Source organism: Pleurodeles waltl, chromosome 11 (assembly GCF_031143425.1).
Source record: "Pleurodeles waltl isolate 20211129_DDA chromosome 11, aPleWal1.hap1.20221129, whole genome shotgun sequence".
NCBI classification, from domain to species: Eukaryota; Metazoa; Chordata; class Amphibia; order Caudata; family Salamandridae; genus Pleurodeles; species Pleurodeles waltl.
The window spans coordinates 779,233,721-779,260,701 of record NC_090450.1 but is presented as its reverse complement, the minus strand read 5'-3'; the positions used below and the strand labels follow the sequence as shown (position 1 = coordinate 779,260,701).

Genomic DNA, 26,981 nt, shown 5'->3' with positions numbered 1-26,981 from the left:
TATATATTTCCCACATGTGGTAAGTGAGGAGACTGTAACCTGCAACGTTTCTTATGTGTTTGATATTGTAAGTGTTTACTGCTGAAGGAGCTTCATTTCGTGATACCACCAGGCACCTCCGTAGAAAAGTGATGGTGTTGATTTACATTAAATTATTGAGTTTCTGACTCGAAAGCAGTCGACCCAGTAATGCATGTGGCTTTAAGTTCTACAGTGGCTTATGGGTGGATGAAATGCACTCACTAACTGTTATTTACAGTGCAGTCTTGCCTCATAAAAACACATTAAATTTAGCAGCTACTGGACTGACTCAAATGTGGGGGTGAAAATTGCAAAAGCAGACTTGAGCACTTAATTATTTTCAAATTGATCCAAATCTTTTGTTTTCTGCTCTGTGTGGAGCATTGGTTGTTTGGATTGGGGGGTGAGGGGGAGAGATCTTGTCTTCACAGGTATATGAAAGCTAATCACATGGTGGCACCAAATCCCAGTGGTCCAGCTTCCATTCCAGTCAGAACAGTCAGTGCTTCAACATGGGAAACAACAGTGCCATTTTATTTTTAAAAGACTGAGACACAGTGTAGTGATATAAATGTATCACAAACTGAAACACAGGAAGGCCTTGGTCTATTTCAAAACTTTGTTAGAAACCAAAATAATAGAGAGATGTTAGAGCTATGTGTTTTATGTATTGAATTGTATTTAGTACTGAAATATATTTACCAGGGTTTATTTATTCATGCTTCTTGTTTTACCCCCTTTTTTACCTTGTTGCATTGATACTGATACTGTCCAGTTGTGTTGTAAGCTGTCTAAATCCACCTGCTATGTTTTAAAGTGCAGTGAAGACTCAGGTGGCCAAGAGTTCTTTAATAAATGAGCAATACCTGCATTGACTACAATCTCCATAAAATGTAAAGTGACGCCGTGGTTCTCCACTAGACACAATTCTCGTATATTGTATGCAACATCACAGACAAAACACAGTGAGAAAAGGGTCTTAAATATTTTTTTAGTATTCTTTTCTATGGCCAGGACTATGTAAGCAGCATGAGCTAACGAATGTGCTCTCGCTTGCAAGACACTATTGTGTGCAATAAGGGGCTTATAACCTACCCACTGTTTGGCAGTTGTTGGCTTAATTGTCACTCTTCTTTGCTTCCTCCTAATTGGCCAGGGTGTGCCTTTTGTGTCACTTCTGTTGCGCATGGACCAAGCCCAGATTTATTCATCTCAATTAGTGTGCCTCCGCTTATTGCACTGTGATTAATGTCCTGTTTCTGTTGTCCATCTTTCTTTACACCCCTCCTCATCTGACCGTTGTGTATGTTTCTTATGTTGTGCGTGTTCCTTTATTGTTGCTTTTGTATCTTTATTGTTGTTCACGTGTCTTTATCCCCCACCAACCCCTTGTGGTTCATGTTGATGTATCCTCTTTCCTAATCACTTTGGTGTTGCCTTTTTTTTTTAGTGGGATTTGCCTCTTCATGCACTTCTCTTAACTTTTAAACGTTATATGGCACTCTGGGATGCCTGCTAAAACAGCTCAGCCAACCGACATGAGTGTGCAAGGAGTTTCTTTTTAATTTAAAAGGCACTTATTTTAAACAGTAGGTATCTGTTGATGTTAGAAATGGGGTCTTTGGTTGACAGTCTGGTTACCCCCTGTTCAAGCAAGGACCCTCACTCTAGTTAGGATAAAAGAGAATCACCCTCAGCTAACCCCTGCTTACCCCCTTGGTAGCTTGGCAGAGCAGTAGGCTTAACCTCAGAGTGCTAGGTGTAAAGTATTTGTACCAACACACACAGTAACTTAATGAAAACACTACAAAATGACACAACACCAGTTTAGAAAAATAGGAAATATTTATCTAGACAAAACAAGACCAAAACGACAAAAATCCAACATACACAAGTCAAGTTATGATTTTTTAAAGGTTTAAAATAAAAAGAGTCTTTAGGTAGTTGTAACACCACACTAGCGCTGCTAGCGTGAAAATGTACCTGGTTTGCGTCAAAAATAACCCCGCACGGGCGGTGTGCGTCGAAAGTAACCCTGCACGGCTGTGTGCGTCGAAAACAACTCGGCACGGCGGTGCGTGTTGAAAAAGCCAGCCACACGACGATCCGAAAGTCCCGCGGCGCAGGGTGCGATCTCTCAGCCTCCGTCAGCGATGCTGCGCGTCGTTTCTCCTGCTCCGGGCGTCGGTTTTTCGGTCGCGTTTCCTGCGGCGTCGTTTCTCAGCTGCGGAACCGGCGTCGCGTCGTTTTCTCAGCCGCGATCGGATTCGCGTCGATCTTTTCTCCGCACGGCGCTCGGTGCGTGTATTTTTGTCCTTAGGCTGCCAGCCTCTCCTTTCAGGGTCCCAGGAACTGGAAGGGCACCACAGAGCAGAGTAGGGGTCTCTCCAGAGACTCCAGGTGCTGGCAGGAAGAAGTCTTTGCTATCCCTGAGACTTCAACAACAGGAGGCAAGCTCTACATCAAGCCCTTGGAGATTTCTTCTTCAAGATGGAAGGCACACAAAGTCCAGTCTTTGCCCTCTTACTCTGGCAGAAGCAGCACTGCAGGAAAGCTCCACAAAGCACAGTCACAGGCAGGGCAGCACGTTTTCCTCAGCTATCAGCTCTTCTCCAGGCAGCGGTTCCCCTTGGTTCCAGAAGTGTTTCTAAAGTTTGTAAGTTTGGGTGCCCTTCTTATACCCATTTTAGTCTTTGAAGTCACCTTCCTTCAAAGGGGACTCACACCTTCTTGTGAAATCCTGCCTTGCCCAGGCAAGGCCTCAGACACACACCAGGGGGTTGGAGACAGCATTGTCAGAGGCAGGCACAGTCCTTTCAGATGAGAGTGACCACTCCACCCCTCCCTCCTAGCAGAGATGGCTAATCAGGAAATGCAGATTACACCCCAGCTCCCTTTGTGTCACTGTCTGGTGTGAGGTGAAAAACACCCCAACTGTCAAACTGACCCAGACAGGGAATCCACAAACAAGGCAGAGTCACAGAATGGTTTAAGCAAGAAAATGCTCACTTTCTAAAAGTGGCATTTCCAAACGCACAATCTTAAAATCAACTTTACTAAAAGATGTATTTTTAAATTGTGAGTTCAGGGATCCCAAACTCCACATGTCCATCTACTCTCTAGGGGAATCTACACTTTAATCATATTTAAAGGTAGCCCCCATATTATCCTATGAGAGAGAGACAGACCTTGCAACAGTGAAAACGAAATTGGCAGTATTTCACTGTCAGGACATATAAACCACATTACTATATGTCCTACCTTATCCATACACTGCACCCTGCCCTTGGGGCTACCTAGGGCCTACCTTAGGGGTGCCTTACATGTAAGAAAAGGGAAGGTTTAGGCCTGGCAAGTGGGTACACTTGTCAAGTCGAATTTACAGTGTAAGAATACACATACAGACACTGCAGTGGCAGGTCTGAGACATGATTACAGAGCTACTTATGTGGGTGGCACAACCAGTGCTGCAGGCCCACTAGTAGCATTTGATTTACAGGCCCTGGCACCTCTAGTGCACATTACTAGGGACTTACTAGTAATTCAAATATGCCAATCATGGATGAACCACTTACATACAATTTAAACAGGAGCACTTGCACTTTAGCACTGGTTAGCAGTGGTAAAGTGCCCAGAGTAACAAAGACAGCAAAATCAGAGTCCAGCACACATCAACAACCTGGGGAACAGAGGCAAAAAAGTTAAGGGAGACCACGCCAAGGATGAAAAGTCTAACACGTGTCCCCCCCAGCTAAAAGTGGGGAGCAACTACCCAACCTCATGGGAGTTCTCATCACTAAGGCGGAAGAACCTGGACAGACCATCAGCATTGGCGTGCTCTGTACCGGGTCGATGTTCCACCGTAAAGTCCATCCCCTGTAGGGAAATGGACCACCTCAACAGTTTTGGGTTCTCACCCCTCATCTGCATTAACCATCTGAGGGGTCTGTGGTCGGTCTGAACTCGGAAGTGAGTCCCAAACAAGTAGGGTCTTAGCTTCTTCAGTGCCCAGACCACAGCAAACGCTTCACGTTCTATGGCACTCCACCTACGTTCCCTGGGTAGTAACCTCCTGCTAATGAAGGCTACGGGTTGATCTAGGCCCTCTTCATTCAGCTGTGAGAGTACTGCTCCAATACCATGCTCTGAGGCGTCTGTCTGTACAACAAACTCCGTGGAGTAGTCAGGTGCCTTCAGCACAGGTGCTGTGCACATGGCAGCCTTCAGGGCATCAAAAGCGTTCTGGCAAGCCTCTGTCCAGATCACTTTCTTGGGTTGCTTCTTAGAAGTCAACTCAGTTAAGGGGGTAACAATGGTACCATATCCCTTAACGAACCTCCGATAGTATCCTGTGAGACCTAAAAAGGCTCTCACTTCAGTCTGGGTCTTGGGAGGCTCCCAAGCCAGAATCGTGTCAATCTTAGGCTGTAGGGGTGCCACCTGGCCACTCCCCACCTGGTGTCCTAAGTACACAACAGAACCCTGCCCTATTTGGCACTTGCTCGCCTTAATAGTGAGGCCTGCCTTCTGCAGGGCCTCTAACACTCTCCAGAGGTGTTGCAGGTGTTCCTCCCATGTGGAACTAAACACAGCAATGTCATCCAGGTAGGCAGCACTGAACTCATCCAGTCCTGCCAACACCTGGTTGACCAACCTCTGAAAGGTGGCAGGGGCATTCTTCATCCCAAAGGGCATCACATTGAAGTGGAAGTGCCCATCGGGGGTAGAGAATGCTGACCTCTCCTTTGCCCCTTCAGTTAAGGCAATCTGCCAGTACCCAGATGTTAAATCGAACGTACTGAGGTACTTGGCAGCTCCTAACCGATCAATGAGCTCATCAGCTCGGGGGATGGGGTGTGCGTCAGTCTTGCTGACCGCATTGAGGCCCCGGTAGTCCACACAGAACCTAAGTTCTGGAGTGGCACCAGGAGCAGCAGCCTTTGGAACCAAGACCACTGGGCTGGCCCAAGGACTGCTGGAGTGCTCAATAACCCTGAGGGCTAACATTTTGGAGACTTCCTCCTTAATGCAAGCCCTCACCCTGTCAGTCACCCTGTAAACCTTATGTTTAACAGGTGTACTGTCCCCAGTGTCCACATCATGTGTGCACAGGTGTGTGACTCCTGGGATCAGGGAAAACAGCGAGGCGAACTGTCCCAGCACGTGGCGACAGTCCCTCTGCTGTTCCTCAGTCAGGGAGGGGGAGAGGATCACTCCCTCCACAGACCCATCTTTCTCTCCTGCAGACAGGAGGTCAGGAAGAGGTTCACTCTCTTCCTCCACCCCGTCATCTGTCGCTAGGAGCATGGATAGCTCAGTTCGCTCAAAGTGTGGTTTGAGGCGGTTGACATGTAGGACCCTCAAGGGGTTCCTGGGGGATTGCAAGTCTACCAGATAGGTGACCTCGCTCTTTCTTTCCACCACCTCAAAAGGCCCAGTCCACTTATCTTGGAGAGCCCTAGGCTCCACTGGTGCCATGACCCACACTTTTTGTCCAGGCTGAAACTCAACCAGAGTGGCATTCTGGTCGTACCACCGTTTCATATCCTCCTGGCTTGCTTCCAGGTTCTCCTGAGCGAGACTCCTGAAGCGGGCAGTCTGGTTTCTTAGTGCCAGCATGTAGCTAAATACATCCTGGGGTGGTTTACTAGGAGCTTTCTCCAAAGCCTCCTTCACCAGACTGAGCGGTCCCCTCACAGGGTGGCCATAGATGAGCTCAAAGGGGCTAAAGCCAAGTCCCTTTTGAGGCACCTCCCTGTAAGCGAACAGAAGGCATGGCAAGAGGACGTCCCACTTACGCCTCAAGGGCTCTGACAGGCCCTGAATCATGCCTTTCAAGGTGCGGTTGAATCTCTCAACCAGACCATTACTTTGGGGGTGGTAAGGGGTGGTGAACTTGTAGGTTACCCCACACACCTTCCACAGAGACTTCATATAAGTGGATATGAAGTTTGTACCCCTATCAGATACTACCTCCTTGGGGAACCCCATGCGGGTAAACACCCCCATCAAGGCACGTCCCACCACGGGGGCGGTGACCGTCCTTAGAGGAATAGCTTCTGGGTACCGTGTGGCATGGTCCACTAAGACCAGGATGAACCTGTTGCCCATGGCTGTCTTGGGATCCAGAGGCCCCACAATGTCAATTCCTACCCTTTCAAAGGGAGTACTGACTACCGGTAAAGGTTGGAGGGGAGCTTTGCATTTCCCCCCACTCTTGCCACTTGCCTGACAAGTCTGACAAGATCTACAATAAGCAGCTGACTGCTTGTTCATCAAGGGCCAGTAAAAGTGGGAGACAAGCCTCTTATAGGTCTTGTCCTGCCCTAGATGTCCTGCCAAAGGCACATCATGAGCCAAACCCAGTAGGAAGGTCCTGAAGCCCTGGGGTACCACCAGCATACGAGCTGACCCCGGCTCAGGAACCTTAGGCTCACTATACAGGAGGCCATCCTCCCAATAAATCAGGTGAGTACCTGGCGCCCCGCCAGCCGCCTGGGCTGCAGCCTGCTGCCGCAGTCCCTCAAGAGTAGGGCACTCCTTCTGCGCTGTGCAGAATACTTCCCTGGTGGGTCCCCCTTCCTGCTGCCACTGCGACAGCTCAGGGACCTCCCCCAGTTCAGCCACCTGTTCCCCTGTAGGTTCCGGGGCATCACCCTCAGGCTCTGCCTCCTCCCGGACCGTGGGAACTTCTGGGGCGGGTTTCCCGCGCCTCCTGCCTTTCCTCTTCTTGGCGGTCCCCTGGGCCACTGTTTCAGGCTCCAGGGGCTCTTGACTACCCTGATTGGCTGCCATAGACCGGGGGGATACGCATACCCACCCAGGCAGACCCAACATCTCCAAGTGAGACCTGTGTTCCACCTCCTTCCAAGGGGAATCTTCCAGGTCGTTGCCTAGCAAACAATCAACAGGCATGGTTGGACTCACAGCTACTTTCCAGGAACCTGAGACCCCCCCCCATTCAAAGGGAACCTGCGCCACTCTGCAGAGGCGCTCAGAATTGTCTACTGCAACTACTTGGTGAAGTACCCGGGGATCAATCTGCTCTTCAGACACCAGGTGACTCCTCACTGTAGTCACACTGGCTCCTGTGTCTCTTAGAGCCTCCACCCTCTGTCCATTGATGGTCACCCATTGCCTGTACTTCTTAGTGTTATCAGGCACTAGGTTTCTCTGGACCATCTCACTGTCCCCTAGTGAAACAAGGGTCATTTCTGCTGGTTCCCACCCACCTGAAACCAACTCCTCCCCAAGCGCTACACTGGCCAAACCCTGGGACGGTGCACCAGTGGGTGCCGGTGTACTTTTGGGGCATTTGGGGTCCCCCCTCACATGACCCACCTGGTCACATGAATAGCACTTACGTAGGGGACCACCTGCCATTGGCTTCCCTTTGGAGAACCATGGCTTCTTTTCACTGGGGGGTTGGGAATCCTTACCCTGGGAATCAGTTTGGGGCCCTTTAGAGAACTCATCCTGTTTGCCCTTACCCCCCCCTTTCTTCTGAGAGGGACCCTGCCCACCCTTGGCGTGGTCTCCCCCATACCTCTTTTGGACCCTGGTGCTCTCCCAGCGGTCCGCTTCCTGTGCAAGCTTCCTGGGGTCAGTCAGCTTGCTGTCAATGAGGTGCTGGCGCAGCTCTGGAAAACATAAACTGTACAAGTGCTCCCAAGCAATTAAATTGTAAAGCCCCTCATACGTGTTTACCTTACTGCCCTTCACCCAACCATCCAGTGACCTGCAACAAGAATCAACACATTCCAACCATGTTTGGGATTCCTTTCTCTTGTAGGATCTAAACTTCTCCTTGTACTGCTCAGGGGTGAGACCATACCTGGTAAGTAAGGCCTCCTTCATGGCAGGGTAGGTGAGACTCTGAGCATCCCCTAAGGCCGTCAGTGTGTCCCTCCCCTCTGCCTCAAAATGCTTCCACAGGGCTGCCCCCCAATGAGCTTCAGGGACCAGGTTCATGTGGAGAGCTGACTCATAACCCTTGAACCACAAGTAGATATCATCCTCCCTCTTATAATCCCTCACAAGGTCTTTTGGGATGTGTACCCTTCTCTCAGGCTGCACTGTAGAATTGCTGCCACCATCCCTACTGGACTGACTCCTCTGATCAATCTCTTTTAAACTGAGCTCATGAGCCATGTTTATCTTCCTTTCCTCAAGGGCCAGCTTCCTCTGTTCCACCTCTAGACTGAGCTTTTTCAGCTCCAATTGGTACTCCCTCTCTGCCTGTCTGTCCTGTAACTCTCCAGGTGTCAGACTCTTGGAGGACACACTGCTACCTGCCCTGGAGATTCTCCCCTGAGACATAGCAGGCCCACCCACTACATCAGTGTGAGTGACTTGCAACTCCTCTTCCCCCTCTGGCTCCTCATCTGTGTGCCCCTCAGCTGCTTTGGCTGTCACCCAGGCCCTCAGCGCCTTTTGCAGCTCATCCTTCTTGGATGAGCTCTTAATGGGACAGCCAACATTACTACAAAACTGCTTCAACTGAGCCACTTTGTAGCTCTCCAATTTCTCCAAGTCAAAGGCAGCTTCAGCTAGGGCATCTCCAGACTGAGACATGATGAGAGGTTAAAAAAATATGCACAGTTCCAAAAACAGAAAAGCAAGTTCTCAAATGAAGTTCCAGAAAAGTCAATCACGGGATCAGCGAAAAAAAAAAGAAACTGAATGCAGAGAAAAACAGTCCAAGTAGAAAAAAACAAAAATCACAAGACTAGTAGTATGTGGTCACGTAGTGGTCTGAGATCAAAACAGTAGTGTACACCTAATTACTGTATGTCAAGTACAAATACAAGTCCAAATCCCGACCGCTGGTCACCAATGTTAGAAATGGGGTCTTTGGTTGACAGTCTGGTTACCCCCTGTTCAAGCAAGGACCCTCACTCTAGTTAGGATAAAAGAGAATCACCCTCAGCTAACCCCTGCTTACCCCCTTGGTAGCTTGGCAGAGCAGTAGGCTTAACCTCAGAGTGCTAGGTGTAAAGTATTTGTACCAACACACACAGTAACTTAATGAAAACACTACAAAATGACACAACACCAGTTTAGAAAAATAGGAAATATTTATCTAGACAAAACAAGACCAAAACGACAAAAATCCAACATACACAAGTCAAGTTATGATTTTTTAAAGGTTTAAAATAAAAAGAGTCTTTAGGTAGTTGTAACACCACACTAGCGCTGCTAGCGTGAAAATGTACCTGGTTTGCGTCAAAAATAACCCCGCACGGGCGGTGTGCGTCGAAAGTAACCCTGCACGGCTGTGTGCGTCGAAAACAACTCGGCACGGCGGTGCGTGTTGAAAAAGCCAGCCACACGACGATACGAAAGTCCTGCGGCGCAGGGTGCGATCTCTCAGCCTCCGTCAGCGATGCTGCGCGTCGTTTCTCCTGCTCCGGGCGTCGGTTTTTCGGTCGCGTTTCCTGCGGCGTCGTTTCTCAGCTGCGGAACCGGCGTCGCGTCGTTTTCTCAGCCGCGATCGGATTCGCGTCGATCTTTTCTCCGCACGGCGCTCGGTGCGTGTATTTTTGTCCTTAGGCTGCCAGCCTCTCCTTTCAGGGTCCCAGGAACTGGAAGGGCACCACAGAGCAGAGTAGGGGTCTCTCCAGAGACTCCAGGTGCTGGCAGGAAGAAGTCTTTGCTATCCCTGAGACTTCAACAACAGGAGGCAAGCTCTACATCAAGCCCTTGGAGATTTCTTCTTCAAGATGGAAGGCACACAAAGTCCAGTCTTTGCCCTCTTACTCTGGCAGAAGCAGCACTGCAGGAAAGCTCCACAAAGCACAGTCACAGGCAGGGCAGCACGTTTTCCTCAGCTATCAGCTCTTCTCCAGGCAGCGGTTCCCCTTGGTTCCAGAAGTGTTTCTAAAGTTTGTAAGTTTGGGTGCCCTTCTTATACCCATTTTAGTCTTTGAAGTCACCTTCCTTCAAAGGGGACTCACACCTTCTTGTGAAATCCTGCCTTGCCCAGGCAAGGCCTCAGACACACACCAGGGGGTTGGAGACAGCATTGTCAGAGGCAGGCACAGTCCTTTCAGATGAGAGTGACCACTCCACCCCTCCCTCCTAGCAGAGATGGCTAATCAGGAAATGCAGATTACACCCCAGCTCCCTTTGTGTCACTGTCTGGTGTGAGGTGAAAAACAACCCAACTGTCAAACTGACCCAGACAGGGAATCCACAAACAAGGCAGAGTCACAGAATGGTTTAAGCAAGAAAATGCTCACTTTCTAAAAGTGGCATTTCCAAACGCACAATCTTAAAATCAACTTTACTAAAAGATGTATTTTTAAATTGTGAGTTCAGGGATCCCAAACTCCACATGTCCATCTACTCTCTAGGGGAATCTACACTTTAATCATATTTAAAGGTAGCCCCCATATTATCCTATGAGAGAGAGACAGACCTTGCAACAGTGAAAACGAAATTGGCAGTATTTCACTGTCAGGACATATAAACCACATTACTATATGTCCTACCTTATCCATACACTGCACCCTGCCCTTGGGGCTACCTAGGGCCTACCTTAGGGGTGCCTTACATGTAAGAAAAGGGAAGGTTTAGGCCTGGCAAGTGGGTACACTTGTCAAGTCGAATTTACAGTGTAAGAATACACATACAGACACTGCAGTGGCAGGTCTGAGACATGATTACAGAGCTACTTATGTGGGTGGCACAACCAGTGCTGCAGGCCCACTAGTAGCATTTGATTTACAGGCCCTGGCACCTCTAGTGCACATTACTAGGGACTTACTAGTAATTCAAATATGCCAATCATGGATGAACCACTTACATACAATTTAAACAGGAGCACTTGCACTTTAGCACTGGTTAGCAGTGGTAAAGTGCCCAGAGTAACAAAGACAGCAAAATCAGAGTCCAGCACACATCAACAACCTGGGGAACAGAGGCAAAAAGTTAAGGGAGACCACGCCAAGGATAAAAAGTCTAACAGTTGATTTCTCAGTCGGTACACATTTTGGTGTTAGTAGTGAAGTGAAGGGTAATATCCCTCTCTTTACAATTCTCCAGTACTGGCAAACAGAGGAGTGCATGAAGACTACAGGCCAGGATGCCCACATGTAACTTATGATTTATGTATTAAAGATATCCCTGAAATGAACAACATTCACCTGCTCTGCCTTAGTAAGTATTATGGCTTCCTCCACGTCTACGCGACTACATATTGCAGTTGTTACATATTAACAAAACAATGCAGTCCTGGTTAACTTCAAAAGATTTCAGTTGTTTAAAGCGCAGTACTGGGCTACTTTGTGCCCGGTGACCATGGATGTCAATTCACTGAAATGTCAGGTGTAGCAGAAGTGACATCACATGCCCTTTGAACTTCACTTTCATTCTCACACATTCACACACTCTCTCTCACGTAAACCCACTCTCACTCGCAAGCATGCACACAACATAACCTCTGCTTTTTCAACATTTATTTCTTTTGTTAGCTATGCTGCACAGCGTCAGGGCTGGAGTACAGCAAGGCTAAAACCTATTGGCAAACCCAGTAGATACCAAAGACGAGATCAATTGGCTTTGAAAAGGCTTGTTTAAATGGGAGAAATGTAAAATGTGTTGGTAGCACAGGGGTATATCTACATGTGAGACCTCAAGATTACTCTTAAGGAACTCACAACACAGAACAGGAATATAAAAGACAGACTTACTGGTGCGTATGGTACACGTCTGTGGCTCCTGCTGCAAGATGTGAATCACCCGGCACTCAAACTGCTTCCCACTCTGAAGATGACTCCTATCCAGTGTTACAGCAAAATGATCCATAGATCCCAGGCCAGCAGTAGAAGACTCCGATTGTCCCAGCACTTTCTCTCCATCCCGCCACTGGAAAACAGGATGAGGGTAGCCACCTTGCCAAGCGCAGTGGAGATCTACCAGGAACCCAGCTTGGGAAGTCTCTGCCCAGCACTCAGGTGGTGATTTTGGCAGAACTGCAAAATACAGGATAAAAAGGGGCAATTGTTATCAAGAGAGATCCTTCACGTTTGAGACCCAGAACTTCACAAATTCTGCCCACATTTTACAAGAACCTTTCATATGGTTTCTATCCAGGCTTCTCATAGCTGTGCAGAGAAAATACATAGATTGGTATTCTGCAGTTTCTCTAAACAATGTAGTAATTTGACTCACATTCTGCAGAAAATGTATGGTTTCTGCAGAATGTTTTATGAAAAACTGGATTACCCTGTGGGAAATTTCAAATGCAGTTGCACCCTCAAAAACTTTTTTTATGGTATTAATTGTATTGTTTGTATTCGTCCTTAGATGTGTTCATTTATACACAGCTTTGATATAACTCCCCATGTTCAGTGGACTGGACTTATTGAGCTCGAGTAATGATTACATCCCCTAAAATCTTTTTTCCACGAGAAACCATGTTTTAACTGGTCAACTGGAAGTCCCATTCGGGTACATTCTTTCCGGTACAGACCCAAGTTGTGCACAAGGCATCAAGTCATAATAAATCTGTATCATGCAGCATGGTGGAAGAGTTTAGGAGACGAGTAAATCTGCCTACATTGGAAAAGTAATCATTTAGCTTGCACGTTTTTAATCTAATCCTTTCGCATTAACCCTCTGGAATGAAATTGCACAATTTCAACATGACATAAAAAATATTACTGTAGGGAGCCAGCACGTGCTAATCTGCAAAGAACTAGGATCTTGCACTAGAGCAGAGCTGCATTACGGGCAGAGCTTTCTGAAGTTCTAACAAACTTACGTTTCTTCTTTGAGGGCAAAACCCTGCTTTGTAACACCCAAAGCATATTTGCTCAAAGCTGTTTAAAGCTGTTAAAAGGCTGTTTATTTCTCAGAATGGCAAAGGTATTTGTCTGCATCAGATATTTACATATAGCAAGAGAGGGAAAACGCACAAAACAGAAAGTCGTAGGAAGAGAAGCTGGTAAAAACGTCACAAAGGGAGAAAGCCGCAACATGTATGAGTGACATAAAGGGATAGGGGGTGATTGGTAGTGGATTAAAGAGGTCTCAGGTGAACTGAAGATTGCACAATTTTGGTGTTCTGCATGCTGACATCAAATTGCACCGGCCAAGTAGTTCTGTGCCGATTTTTGGGGACCAGGACACATTCATTTACAAATTAAGCACTGGCTATGTCTGAATACTAAGACTGCCTAGGGCTGATTCCACTGAATGCCTCTTTCTTCCACTACCCAACACTTCCTGTCTTTTTAACAAATTTTAGCAGGTTATTTTTCATACTTCTCCCATTGTCAGTGTTTATGGATCTTTCTCTTCCACCTTTTTTCCATTTTACGCCTCTCTCTCTCGGTCAATTTCTGATGATGAAAAATAAGTCCCCAAAAATGAGTGTGGGTGTCCCCCACATGCAGCCACTTACACAAATTAAGCAGTCCTTCTCCTCTTTTCATTCTGTTTGTGCCCTAATGTCATTCCACCTTCTGCTTTTTTTGGGATAATATATGAGGTTTTTCCATGATTATATCAAAAGTAACATTCTTCTACAATAAACGGGTGCACTTGACTTCTTTTATGTGGTACATCGGTTCCTTCAGACTTCAGAAATGGAACTGTTCTCTGTTGGCCTGTATTTAAAATAAGGTTAGGGTGGGTATTGGACTTGACCCTCTCAGCAGGGTCATCCTTATCTTTTTACCTCCCCCCTCCCGTTTTCTGAATTCATTTTTGTTGGCTTTTAGGACTCTGCACACTTTACCACTGCTAACCAGTGCTCAAGTGCTTGTGCTCTCTCCCTTAGTCATAGTGAAATTTGATGTAAACCTAGTTGACACATTTACTATATCTGTAATTTCCTAGTAAAGTGGTACTAAATGTACTGAGGGCCCGTAAATGAAATGCTACTAGTGGGCCAGCATCACTGATTGTGCCACACACTGAAGTAGCCCTTTAAACCCGTCTCAGGCCTGCTATTGCAGCCTGTGTGCGTAGGCTCAAACTGACATTTCAACCTGGCATAATAAACTGTCTGCTAGGCCTAAACCTTCCTTATTAATACATTTGTCACCCCTAGTGTAGGCCCTGAACAGAATATATGGAATGGTGCTGTGTATTTAAAAAGTAGGACTGTATTTTTAGGTTTTACATGCCCTAGTTGTGAAAAACTCTTACATTCGTTTTTCACTACTGCAAGGTCTGTGTTTCCTATAGGATAACATTGGGTTACCTTATTACATTTAATAAGTGATAATTTTTAATTGGGAGCAGATAGAAGGGTTGAATTGGTGTCTTCAGAATTGTAATTTAAAATCCTATTTAATGGTAATGTTGGATATTGAGTCACAATTCAGAAATGCCACTTTTTGAAAGCTGCATGTTTTTGCCCCAATTATTTAGTGTCTGCAGCCTGCCTCCTGGGTCAAATGAATAGGCGTAGCTGACAGTTGGTCTTTGTGTATTTCACTCAGGCAGTGAGACAAACCGGGAACAGGTATTGGTAGGATGGTTCATCTCTGTCCAGATGAGGGAGAAGTGTACCCCCAGAAACCTTCTGGAAATGCATGTTATTGCAGTTTGCACAACGTTTACTTCTGGAAGTTCCCAAGGCAAGGGGCGGTCACAAGATGCATGAAAGAATTTACTGCATCTCTGGCCATGGTAGATGAACTGCTTGATATACAATTTTCTGATGGTAAATCCTTTTAAGAAATAAGATTTTAATGATGTAAATATTAGTTTGGTGAATAAGGCAATGAATATCCTAAAAGGTTCTGACAGAAGGGATATTATTAGTGATTTGACCCTTTTTTATAGAATTAAAAGACAAATCAAGAAAGAATTGTCTAATTGTTCATGGAAATGTAATGCAAGAATAAACTCCACTTTTTGAATATGTATATGCTTTGTTTTAAACCAAAATAAACAATTAATAAATGGTGATGGCAATAAAGTTTTTACAAATTTATGTAAGAAAATATGTCCAGGCTCGGATTTTATGGAGAAAACAGGCCAGAAATCTATGGATGAACCCATAAAGCTCTACATTCTTGAGAAACTTTTTTAAATTAACAATTCAGAAAAAAAGGTTATTGTGTAGGTTGGGCAAGGTTTTACCCCAAAGAAAATTATGATCTGCTCTATAAACCTGGTCACATTGGATTATCCCCAATTGGCATAATTAATTTACTTATACGTCCCTAATAAAGTGGTACTACATGTACCCAAGGTCTGCCATTTAAATGCTACTAATGGGCCAGCAGCACTGGTTGTGCCACACACTTAAGTAGCCCTTTAAAAGATGCACTGCAGAGCCTGGGTGTGCAGTTGTAAACTGTCATGTCGACTTGGCAAAGTAAACCTTTACCATACTCAAACCTTAATTTTTAATAGATATAACTCACACATAGGGCAGGCCCGAGAGAGCCCAGAGGGCACAGTGAAATTTGTTCAAAAAGTAGGACTTGCAATTTTAGGTTTTACATGTACCTGCAGTAAAAACTCAAATTCTTTTTTCACTACTGCAAGGCCTATCTCTCCCCTCCAATAGGATAACATTTGAGTTGCATTAAAACATTTTATAAATGTTATTTCCAAATAGAATGGATAATCAGATAATGTTGGTGTTTCTGGAATCACAATTTAAAAACCTAACTTATGGTGAAGTCAGATTTTAAATTGCAATTCTGAAAATGCCACTTCAAGAAAGTTGGCATTTTCCTGCCTTAGCCATTTGGTGCCTGATCACATGATTGGGTGTAGTTGGCAGTTGGGCTTTGTGCATTCCTCCTAGACAGTCGCACACAATGGGAGCTTAAGTGTGACTGGATGGGCTATTACTGGGCTATTACTGGCAGGATGGGAAGGAGGAGCTGGGACAAGCCTCACTTATACCTAAATAGGCTGTGCGGTCTCCACACAAAGGGCTGGATACTTCCTGTAGTTATTCTGGACCCAGGGTCAGGAAGGTAGGACATCTGTGCCCTTCAAAGGGATGCCTATAGAAGCTGCTCCCCCACTTTAAAGGCACAACTGGACCTCAGACAGTACCACTTCAGTACACTTCTGGACCTGTGGATACTCTGGCAGGAAGGACTGTTTTGCTGCTGAAACACTGCCACTCCGAAGGACTGGACTCTGCTGGACTCCTGCTTTGGTGTGCTGACCTGCTGTCTGCTTCCTTCTTGACTGGGTGAGAAGGTCTGGACCTGCATCTCTTGAATCCAGAACCCAGAGTGACTCCAATGGCTAGTTGGCTGGCCTCCTGATCTGAAGCTTCAGGGACATAAGAGGCTTCCAACAATCTTGCATCTGTACCTGGACTCTGCCATCTGTGGGTCTACCATGCTATGTGGTACCACTCTACTCCTGGACTTTTGGAAATGGGCTTAAGGTGCTTTGCCATTCTATGTGGATCCAGCAACCCTAAGCAGAACGGACTAGTCGCAAAGACTCGCATTACCAGAGCAGCAAGCATGATATCGGAACTGCTTCTGTGGGAAGCATCCTCAGTGCAAGCCCTCACAGCTCAGCAATGGCAGCCTCGCCAGCGACCCAAAACTCCGCACTGCAGCCTTGCAGCTCATCGGAACTGGTGCATTGACTCATCTGATGAGGCTTCCTCGACTCTGGACTTTGCATCTCAAGCCCTTATCGACGGGTTCCTCGACATTGACAAAATCGGACCTTGCACCCCAGCCTTGCTGCATCTCTGAACAGACAAATCACTTCGGCTGCACGACAGATCTTTGACGCGGATCCAAGCAATGCTCCGCAAACGAGGACGTAAGATACTCCGTTCAGTGGTCATAACTGTGTCCCTGAAGCTGGCTTATGCTCCATCGCAGTCAGCCTTGGTCTGTAAATTTGTCCTTCTCCAGTGTAACAAAATATCCACAGTTGGCGCTTTATGTCTTTTGCGTTTATTTTCTCTAAAAACTTGAAATGTTAACATCTCTGGTTCTACTAATTGGATTTTTGTCATTTTGTTCTTGTTTTATTTATTAAAATGACTATTTTTCTAACACTCTTTTTGGTTTCTTTTGTGAAGTGTTATCACTGTGTTACTGTATGAAGTGTTGCACAAACACTTTACACATTGCCTCTAAGTTAAGCCTGGCTGCTCTGTGCGAAGCTACCAGGGGCCTGAGCACAGGTTAATTTGGGGTTTGCTTGTGTCTTGTCCTGACAAGAACTGCAGTTGCTGCTTGACCAGGGCTCACTCCCTAGTCAACCACAAATCCAATTTCCTACAGTCTCTGTCCCTGAACACATCAAACAATGCCCTATGTTCTTGTGCTTTTGAACTAGAACCTGGGTGGATTACTTCCGACTGATTATTCAACCATGAGTCTCCAACAGAACAAGGCTGAGTGCCCAGCACCACCTACCGGTGAGAGGGGAAATGCACCAGTCAGTCGTATGCCTGAAAAAGAGGATTAATGTGGATTTGAAAACAAGCATCCACACATAGTAGTGTCCAAGACCTTACCTAACTGTACCAAGGGGACCACCTTTTGCAGGATTTCAATCTTGAATGGAATAGTGGAAAGTAGTTCAAACTCAAGAGATCCAAAATCAGTTGTGATCCCTGACACCTTTTAGACTCTAAACCTGTTTGCGCTCCTATTCCACAAGATGGTCCCCTTTCTCAAGAGACCTTAGGCAACTGTGAAAAGTGTGTTCCTCTTCAGGTGAATATTGGGAGAGAAAAAATCACATATACTTTGGAGTCAGCAGTGTAAACTTGACTCTGTAGCCTGACTGGGCATTCCACAACACCCACTGCTCAAATGGATGTGACCCAGAATTTTCAAAAGGACAGAGTGCGGCTTCCTGCTGGCAATTACTTGCTAGGGGTCCAACACTGAAGAACTGGGGTAGCCAGGAGGGAGGACACTCCCTTTGTGATTGACTAGAAGCTTCATATTCCTGTAGACTGCTTAATAAATGTGTAGGCATAGAGTCTTAAAAGTTACAACTGAGGGCTCCACTCAGCAATCCTTCCCAGGGCACAAGACAAACAGTAACAAGTCAGAACTACATTACCATTTAATAACTAGGAGAATGGGAGGCTGAAATGCCAAGACTACAGCTGCGTAGTGTTAGAAAGGCGGTCTCTGGTTGGCAGGCAGTTTGCACTCTGTCCAAGCAGGGAACCTCACTCTAGACAGGGTAAGGGAGTTACACTCCTCAGACAACCCCTGCTCGCCCCCTTGGTAGCTTGGCACAATCAGTCAGGCTTATCTCAGAGGCAATGTGTAAAGTATTTGTACAATCACACACAGTAACACAGAGAACGCACCAGAAAAGGACTAACACCAGGTTAGAAAAATAGCCAATATTTATCTGAGTAAAACAAGACCAAAACAACACAAATCCAAGATACACAAGCAAAGAAATCGCATAGAAAAGTAAGTAAATTTTCTATGCGATTTCATCATACTGTATACATGAATATTTCATTAATAATTCTTGTTACAACTCCTGCGCTAGCGATCCCTCCTCTGATGACTGAATGTGTCATCACACTAAATCTTCCCCTCCAAATTTTTGCATCAGCTAAAATTCTGCATTTCAATTTCTTCATATTTTCGTTTCCCCTCTGAATTTTCTCTGAACAGTTTTTCCCTTTTCTATTCTTCCCTCCTCTGGTTATCCTTTGTCCTTTTTAATTTAATTCTTTAGCAAATTTTATATATTCCCCATTTTCCAATTAAGCAAATCACAATGATCAATACCCCTTGTATTATTTTCAATAGTATTCCATTCCAAATGTTGCTGAGCCAATTTCCCATTGTAGCAAAGCCTTTGCCAACCTTTTCCCAATCACCTGATTCCTTTAATTCTTTCAAATCAGCACTTTTATTAGTCAGGTTAGTAAATAAGCTCCTAATCTCTCTACTATTATCTGGAATATATGAGCAACAATGTCAAGCATCTGAATTTGGCAAACTCACCCATTTTTCGCTAAAGGAATGTCTAAAGCAAGCCTGTTTTGAAGAGACATAGCTCTTTCAGCAGCAAGTTCAGTATCCATCAGGAGTATAGCTCCTAAAAACTTTGCCAGCATGTTATTCACAATAGTAGACAACTTTTGGATCTTTATTAAGTTCAAAACAACTCCTACTGAAGAAATTATTGCTACAAATATATCTCCCACTATACTTGAAGGAGACTCCCTCCTCTGTCTAACACAATGTAATTCAGACAATTTAGGAAATTTCCTTAAATCATCCGGTTGGTAAATCTTTGGGAAAACTATTCCCAAAAAACACGTCCCATACCATCCCTTTGGAAGACGGTAATAGGCGTTAAGACCACAAATATAGTATATCCCTGGAATAGCTGGGTCCTGTCCATTCAACATAAACGTCCATTTACTCTGAAACAAAAACACGTCTGCATTCACTCGTGCCCACAAATAAATGTCAGTGTGTGATTTACGCCTATGAAAACAAAGCTTCCCTATGTGTAGTGCATCTAAAGCTAATTTCCCTTGTGTTTTTATTGCACTGAAAGCATAATCATTTGCATAACTTCGCTGTTCTAATCCTTTTTATAACTTGTCTTTTAATGCCTTCCTCCTGTCATCTGTGTGATCTAAAAAGCTTTTCTCTACAGGTGCAAGCAAGCATGTCAGGTTATTCCGGTGAGCGTATGTCGTGCCAAATGTTAAGGTAAGTTCAAAGAATCCTCTGATACTATGTCATTATCTCTAGCTATCTAACTCAAATACCTAATTATAGGAACAAAAGAAAAGACAATTTCCTGATTTGATTAGAAGTACTGAATATATTCTTGGTTATAGAATCTTGTTAGTAACAAACAACTTCCATAAGTAAGGGGTAAGCTATGATATGTAACTCCTTCTTGAACTGATGAAGGAATCTGTGCACACACAAAACAAATCTTTGCATCCATTGTCCCAAGAGACTCACTCAGCAAGCAATAGAAAATATTAGAAGAAAGCTCTCCATTTGCGTTAGTACCCTCATGTAAATATTTCTTGTCCAGTTTGAGCTTCTCTGTGGCTGCTAGTGCAGTAGTTGTTTCAAAAGCAGAAGCATGATTAATTTTACTCTTATCAAGTATTGTCATACCCACAATCAACACCACAAACAATATCACACACACAATTGCTAAGCCAAGACTCAAATATCTACAGCATCTATTCTTCCTACTCTGCTGGCTAACGTTAGTCATGATCTGTAAAGAATCAGAAAAAAGAAGAAAAATTAAAAAATTGCAACAAAATCAAAAATAAAACAGAATCTTCTTTCAGCAGTTATTTACAGCTCAGTCTCACTTCCAGGATCCTTTGTCGAAAATCGGTTTAGCAGCTTTGTCAAAATCGGTTTCAAAAGTCTTATTCGGATACTTTTTCTCAGTCTATTTTTCTCTTTGGCACTCTTATCAGATTGCTAGACCAGTTCAGTTCATTAGCCCCCTGCAAGTGCCAAAATACTGACCTGGAACTTTTCGATCAAAACAAAAGGACATAAATTCTTTCTGCCAATCACTTGTAGTTGCATATGCCCATTCAGGACCTGCGTACTTTCTACTTGCTATTTTCTTCCTTTTCAACTTTCGATCCCCTTGCAACTCTCCTTCACTCAGATCTTCTTTCCTTGTTGTGTCTACTTCTTCCTCGATTGTGGTCTCAACAACCACTTCCTTTCTCCTTGCTTGTGATTCTGACCACTTGTCTCCTTTCAGTGTGCTTTTGTCCTTTGATCTTTTCAGTGTTGAGCCTGCGTTTTCCTTTTGCTTTATGGTGTTTTCGCTTGATGGACCTGCAACTGGTTCAAGGGGAGTTAGAACACCTTGGCTTTGTTCCACCTCAACTCCTTCTCCTTAAGGGTCTGGCAGTTGCTCCGTTTGTCTCTCAAAATCATCTGCTTTTGGGAAAGCCCTCCTCTGACTGGGCTCTCCTGCTGCCTCAATTAAAATAGGCTCACTGTCACCCTCTTGGATGCTTTCTCCTTCGTCTCTCACAGGAGTGACTGAACGGTCCTCAATGGGCTCAGATTCGGTCTCAGTTTCCTTTTGATCTTTCTCCGGCCCTGAGACTTGGTTGACTGTTGTTGGTACTTTCAACAACTCTACTTCTTCATCCGCTGGACACGTCACCTTTTTTGTATGACTGGCATGAATCCAGTTCGGAACTCCAGCACACCTCACAGCTGTGGTAGTGGTTAATAACCACATGGTATGGGTTTTTCCAACGAGGCTCCAAACACGTTTTCCTTACGTGCTTCCGGACCACAACCCAGGCTCTGGCTCTCAGGTTGTGTCCTGGGTCATGGATCGGAGGCAGGGTGGTGGCTTCCACCTGGTGAGAGAAAGAGCGGACCACATCAGCCAGACCTTTGCAGTAGTCCAACACCATATCATCTGTAATGTTCACAAGTGCATTTGCAGGCACTGCTGGCAATCTCAAGGCTCCCATGAGGATTTCGTGCAGCGACAGTCCTGTCTTTCTGTCAGGCGTGTTTTCTCATTGTCATCAGAACTAAAGGCAATGCGTCAGGCCACTTCAAATTCGTGACGCACACATCTTTGCAACTCTTGACTTCAGGGTACCATTCATTTGCTCCACTAGTCCTGATGCTTAGGGGCGGTAACTACAATACAACTTCTGCACAATGTTCAATGCTGCACACAGTAATTTAATTACCTCATTATTGAAGTGACTTCCCCTATCTGATTTTAAAGAGATCGGAAATCCAAAACGGCGTATCAGTTCCCTAAGCAGTAGTTTTGCTACTGTGAGGCTGTCATTGCTACGTGTATGGTATGTTTCAATCTAGTGACTAAAAATGCACACAATTACCAACACATATCTCAAACCTCCACACACAGGCATCGCAATGAAATCCAATTGCATTCTGCTGAAATGACCTCCTGCTCTTCTAATGTGGCTCAAATTAACCACTGTCCCTTTCCCCGCATTTATTTGCTGGCAAATGACGCAACAATGGCAAACGGCTCCAGCAACTTGTCTAAACTTTGGATTGAGCCAATCATGTTGGAACAACCAGATCATGGCATCCCTCCCAATATGTGCTTGTCCATGATAATATCCGGCCATTTGAGACAACAGACTGTTTGGCAAAACCATTTAACTATCTTCTGAAACCCACAATTCATCCTGCCTCTGTACACATTGCCTTTTACTCCAGGAACGCTTCTCATCCCTGCTGACATGACTTTGCAACAATTTAAATTCTTCCAAAGTATCAATTACTTTTAATGCATAGCTTGTATATGCTTCATTTTCTTCTTCTGGTAACAGTTCCAATTTTTCTTTGAACTATATACAATTAAGTGTGAAAAACACATTGATCCACGTATCCATTACCAACTTGATCCGCATATCCATTACACATAGAGACGAAGTCCTGCGACTTCAGATGTACACTGCATGTCACCACAGCAATTTCTTCAGGCATTTGGATAGCATGCAAAAATTCCTTAATTCTTTCACCATTTCTCACTGGTGAACCAGAAGAGGTCATGAAACCTCTTTGTGACCACAGTTGGCCAAAATCATGAACAATTCCGAATCTGTACTGACTATCAGTATAGATAGTGACTTTCATCTGAGCAGAAACATGACATGCTCTAGTAAGAGCTACCAGTTCCGCCACTTGTGCAGAATACACTCCTTGAAGCCTTAAGGCTTCCAGGATACCAGAAACCATGTATACAGCATATCCTGCTTTCAGTGTCCCTGTAGTGTCTCTTAAACAAGAACCATCAACAAAAACAATTCGGTCATTTTCTTCCAATCGAGTGTCTCTAATGTCAGGTCTCGGTTTTGTACATAGATCAGTTACCTCAAGACAATCACGTTCAATATCTTCTAACTTTTCAATTTCAACATTTTCATTTGGAAGCAAAGTTGCCGGGTTCAGTACTGTACACCTTTTTAACTATACGTTTGGTGACCCTAAAATACTTGTCTCCTATGTGGTCAATCTTGCACCAGTCAAATGCTGTGTCTTAGTACAGCTTAGGAGAATTTTTAACTGAGTGAGGGACCATGACTGTCAAAGAATGCCCCATCACTATACCTTCACACTGAGTGAGGCTTTGCCCAACTGCTACTACTGCACGCAAATAACCTGGTAAGGCTACTGCGATTAGGTCCAAAGTAGCTGAAACATTTGCTACTAGGTGGTTTATGCCTCCATGGACCTATGTCAAGACAGACAAAGAACATGCATCACGCATATGACAAAACAAATTGAAAGGTTTCGAGTAATCAGGCATACCTAAAGCTGGAGCCCTGCACATGCATTCTCTCAATTCAGTAAATGCTCTCATTTCATCCTGTTCTAACACTATGGGATCGGTGATTTCTTTGTGTGTCAGCTTCTGTAATTGCTTTGAAATAACTGAGAAATTTGGAATCCATTGGCGGCAGTAACCTACCATCCCTAGAAACATTCGGACAGCTCTCTGTGCTGTCGGGGGGTTCAATCTGCAATACAGTTGTGATTCTTTCTCTGGATATTTTCCTTGACTCTTTTTCAATCTGATGACCCAAATATTACACCTCTTTTTGGCAATACTGCAACTTCAACGGGGACACTTTATGTTCATGTTTTCCCAAATGATTCAGTAGGGCAATCGAGTCATACTTACACTCATCCCTTGTTCTGGATGCAATCAACAAATCATCAATGTACTGCACCAAGGTTGATTGGAAAGGCAAGTCCAACGACTCCAAATTATTTTTCAAGATCTGGTTGAATATGGAAGATGATTCTGAAAACCCTTGAGGAATACAACACCAACAATAGACTTGGTCCAAGAATTTAAAACAGAAGAGAAACTGGCTATCCTCATGAAGAGGCACAGAAAAGAAAGCTTGTGACAGGTCAATGACAGCGAACCATTCTGCATCGCATGGAATCTGAAACATTATTCACAGCTGGTTTTGGTACCACAGGGCAACATTTGATCACTATGTCATTTATTTTTCTCAAATCCTTAAAAATCTGAACTTTCCCACAGGGTTTTTTCAGTCCCATTATCCGTGAATTACATGGGCTGCTCAATACTTCTTTTAAAACCCCTTAATCTGCAATTATTTGGGCAACCTTCATAAGGACATCTTGTGGCATGTGGTACTGCGGAATCTGAGGGAAAACTGCATTTGGTTTCACACTGACTTTAACTGGCTCAACTTCTTTTATCAGACCTACTTCTTTTTCTGTCAGATCCCACACCTTATCTTTAACCATTCCCTGAAAGTCCGGGTGAAGCTCTTTCACTGTGAACATCGGGAAGAAATTAATCAGGGGGTATTCCTCATTACTGTCTCACATTCAATCTCTGGGGTTTGCTCTTCATCATCACTATTTGTCTGAATCTCAATTCCATAATTTGAACAAGTGATCAAACATCTGGTTTTACACAGCAAGTCTCTTCCCAGTAGGGATACTGGACCTGAATCACAGAACACAAATCAGTGTAATCCCTGAGAATTGCCACGTTCAACCTGAACCAAATCTGTGATCGGGTTAGTCAGGAACTTACTTGCTACTCCCACTACCTCTACTTTTTTCCCTGAAAGGGGCAAATTAGGAACTTCGGCACTCCTAACTGTAGAGCGTATACCTCCTGTATCAACCAAGAATGAAACTTTGTGATCCATTACTTTTTTCTTCACATAGGGACCTTTCTGATCTACTTCTAAAGAAGCTGCAAAGCATGCACTTGCACCTGCTGCATGGGTTGAGCATCTTGCATCTGATTCACATTTTTCTGAAAGTTTGGGTTTGGACTGCTCAGTCTCAGTACTCATGTTCTGAAATGAAATTACGTCATTACTTTGCTGAACAACACCTTCTTGCATCAACATTGGATACTCCTGTTTCCAATGTCCGACGGCCCCGCAAGCATGACAAGGCAACAATTTCTTCACTCCCTGCACATCATTTTGAACCACTACAGCACCTAAATCTGGACCGCAATTCATATTTACTCTGCGACCTCTGCCTCTCATCTGGGGTTGAAACATCATATTTCCCTGCTGCTGCAGCATCTGCTGTGGAAAATTTCCCTGAATCCCTGTCTGAGCTGCTTTAATTTGCATCACCATTGCTTTCTCCTTCAGCTTTTTCTGTTTCATTTCAATGTCATTGCTACAATATTTTGCATATTGCAACACCTCATCAACCGGTTTTGCTTGCCAGCAAATCAAATGACTCTTTATCATCGGCCAATTTGGGGTTTCAATCCTTCCACAAATCTGAACACAAAATGAATCATGTCCTTAGCCTCGATTGTCTCTGTACCACTATAATGCTTGAACGCCTGCATCAGTCTCTCATAATACATAATACGCATGTATTGACTCCTTGGCTTCCTGAACTGTCTTGTCAATTCTCTGCCAATCAATATTCTTGGGCGAAATTCTTGTTTTCAGGAATCCAATCACTTTGTAATAATATTTCACTACCTCAGGAGACGGTGCACCTGTATTTCTAGCTCTCTGTGGTTCACCTGTTGGTCAATCTACACTCTGATAACATTCTATCCATAGATCAACTGGAACCACTATCTCAAAGAGGGTGTTCAGGTCTTCCAAAAAGCATTTTGCAAGTTTCACAAACCTATCTGTCTGCTGACACCATTCTACTGGTTTCTCTCTCAATCTGGGGTATTCATTCGTAAATGACAAAATGTCACCTCTGCTCCAAGGTACATGAACAAAGTTCCCTTCCGGGGTTTCTCTCATTGGTAACATTTTTATGGGATCCCTATCCTGCTGTATTTTTCCAGAATGATCTACAGGATCTTCTTTCTTCTCATCTCTTTTCTTTACCCATATGCCTTCCCAGTAGTCTAACGCTCTCCAAAGTTGAGCACCCTGAACTATTTCCATAAGGTGCGCCTTTATTCCAGCAGATCTCATGTGTTCAAAATCTTTTGACTCTAAATCTATTCTGTAACTTCTTTTCAAATGCTTGTTTTTTTCTATTGCTATGCCACGTTGTCCGGCCACATTTGCTAATCTCTGGAGCACATTGCTCACTTCTCTTGTAATTTTTGGACACAGATATCTCAATTCTGCTTCGGTGTATAATTCTAACCTATTCACGCCCATAGTTCCTTCAATAACCTCACCTGCTACCAGGCCCAATTTAGTGTAATTCAAGTACTCCTCTCCCTTAGGAGCGCTCTGTGGAGTATTCAGTTTATCCAACCATTCAGTCAACTGCTGAGCCATCAAACCTTGCAACGAAATGTTGTTTGCCTGTACTGGTGGCAAGTGCGGAACTTCAATTGGACTAAGCTCGAACAAGGACCTGGACCCATTAAAGGTCGGTCCCACAGGAGTCACTACTTGAGTGTTTTCAGTAAAACCTCCTCCTATCGCATTTTGTGTCATTACACTCTGATCACATACACTAGGTTTTGGCTAGGAATACAATGGTACAGGAGAACCAACAGTGATTGGCAAAGATATGGCATCTGGAGCCTGTCTGCTACCTAAATTCTGTGGGAGGGTAACTCCCATATTCTGATTCGTTATTTGTGACATGTCTGATTGTGTCCCTGTTACCAGAGTATATCTCGGCATTACTTGTGGCTGCACTCGGGGCAGAAAAAGTGGAGTCGGTTCTGTCTGAACCAATACTCGTCTCGGGTGAGCCTGTTCTGTCGGCACCATCAGATTGGTGGCAGTTTCTAAAATGGGCACATCAGGATAAATTCTCTGAATCTGTGGTGGTTGTAGCTTGTTTTGCATCCGTTGAGTGGTAGGCACACTAAGGCTACTCTGCATCGGAACCTGTGTCAGGACAGGATTAACCTGCACCAAACTCGTTGTTGCATTACCCTGCATCAGACCTGAAGGATCATCACTGGTACTTGGATCACTCTCATGTGCTGCATATTGTGGCAGACGATCTCTCAATAACTGTGTAAGGAACTCATCATCATCTGACTCTTCCTTCCCT

At 44.6% G+C, this 26,981-nt stretch overlaps 1 protein-coding gene across 5 annotated transcripts in view; it reads right to left on the bottom strand.

Annotated features, from left to right (window-relative positions):
• The window catches only part of VSIG10 (V-set and immunoglobulin domain containing 10), a 235,858-nt gene that overhangs the window by 57,669 nt on the left and 151,208 nt on the right, over nt 1–26,981 (bottom strand). For all 5 annotated transcript variants that reach the window (XM_069214493.1, XM_069214491.1, XM_069214492.1 and 2 more), the window contains one exon: nt 11,715–11,996. In XM_069214493.1, the coding sequence (XP_069070594.1) occupies nt 11,715–11,996 (282 nt within the window). The remainder of the gene's footprint in view (nt 1–11,714; nt 11,997–26,981) is intronic.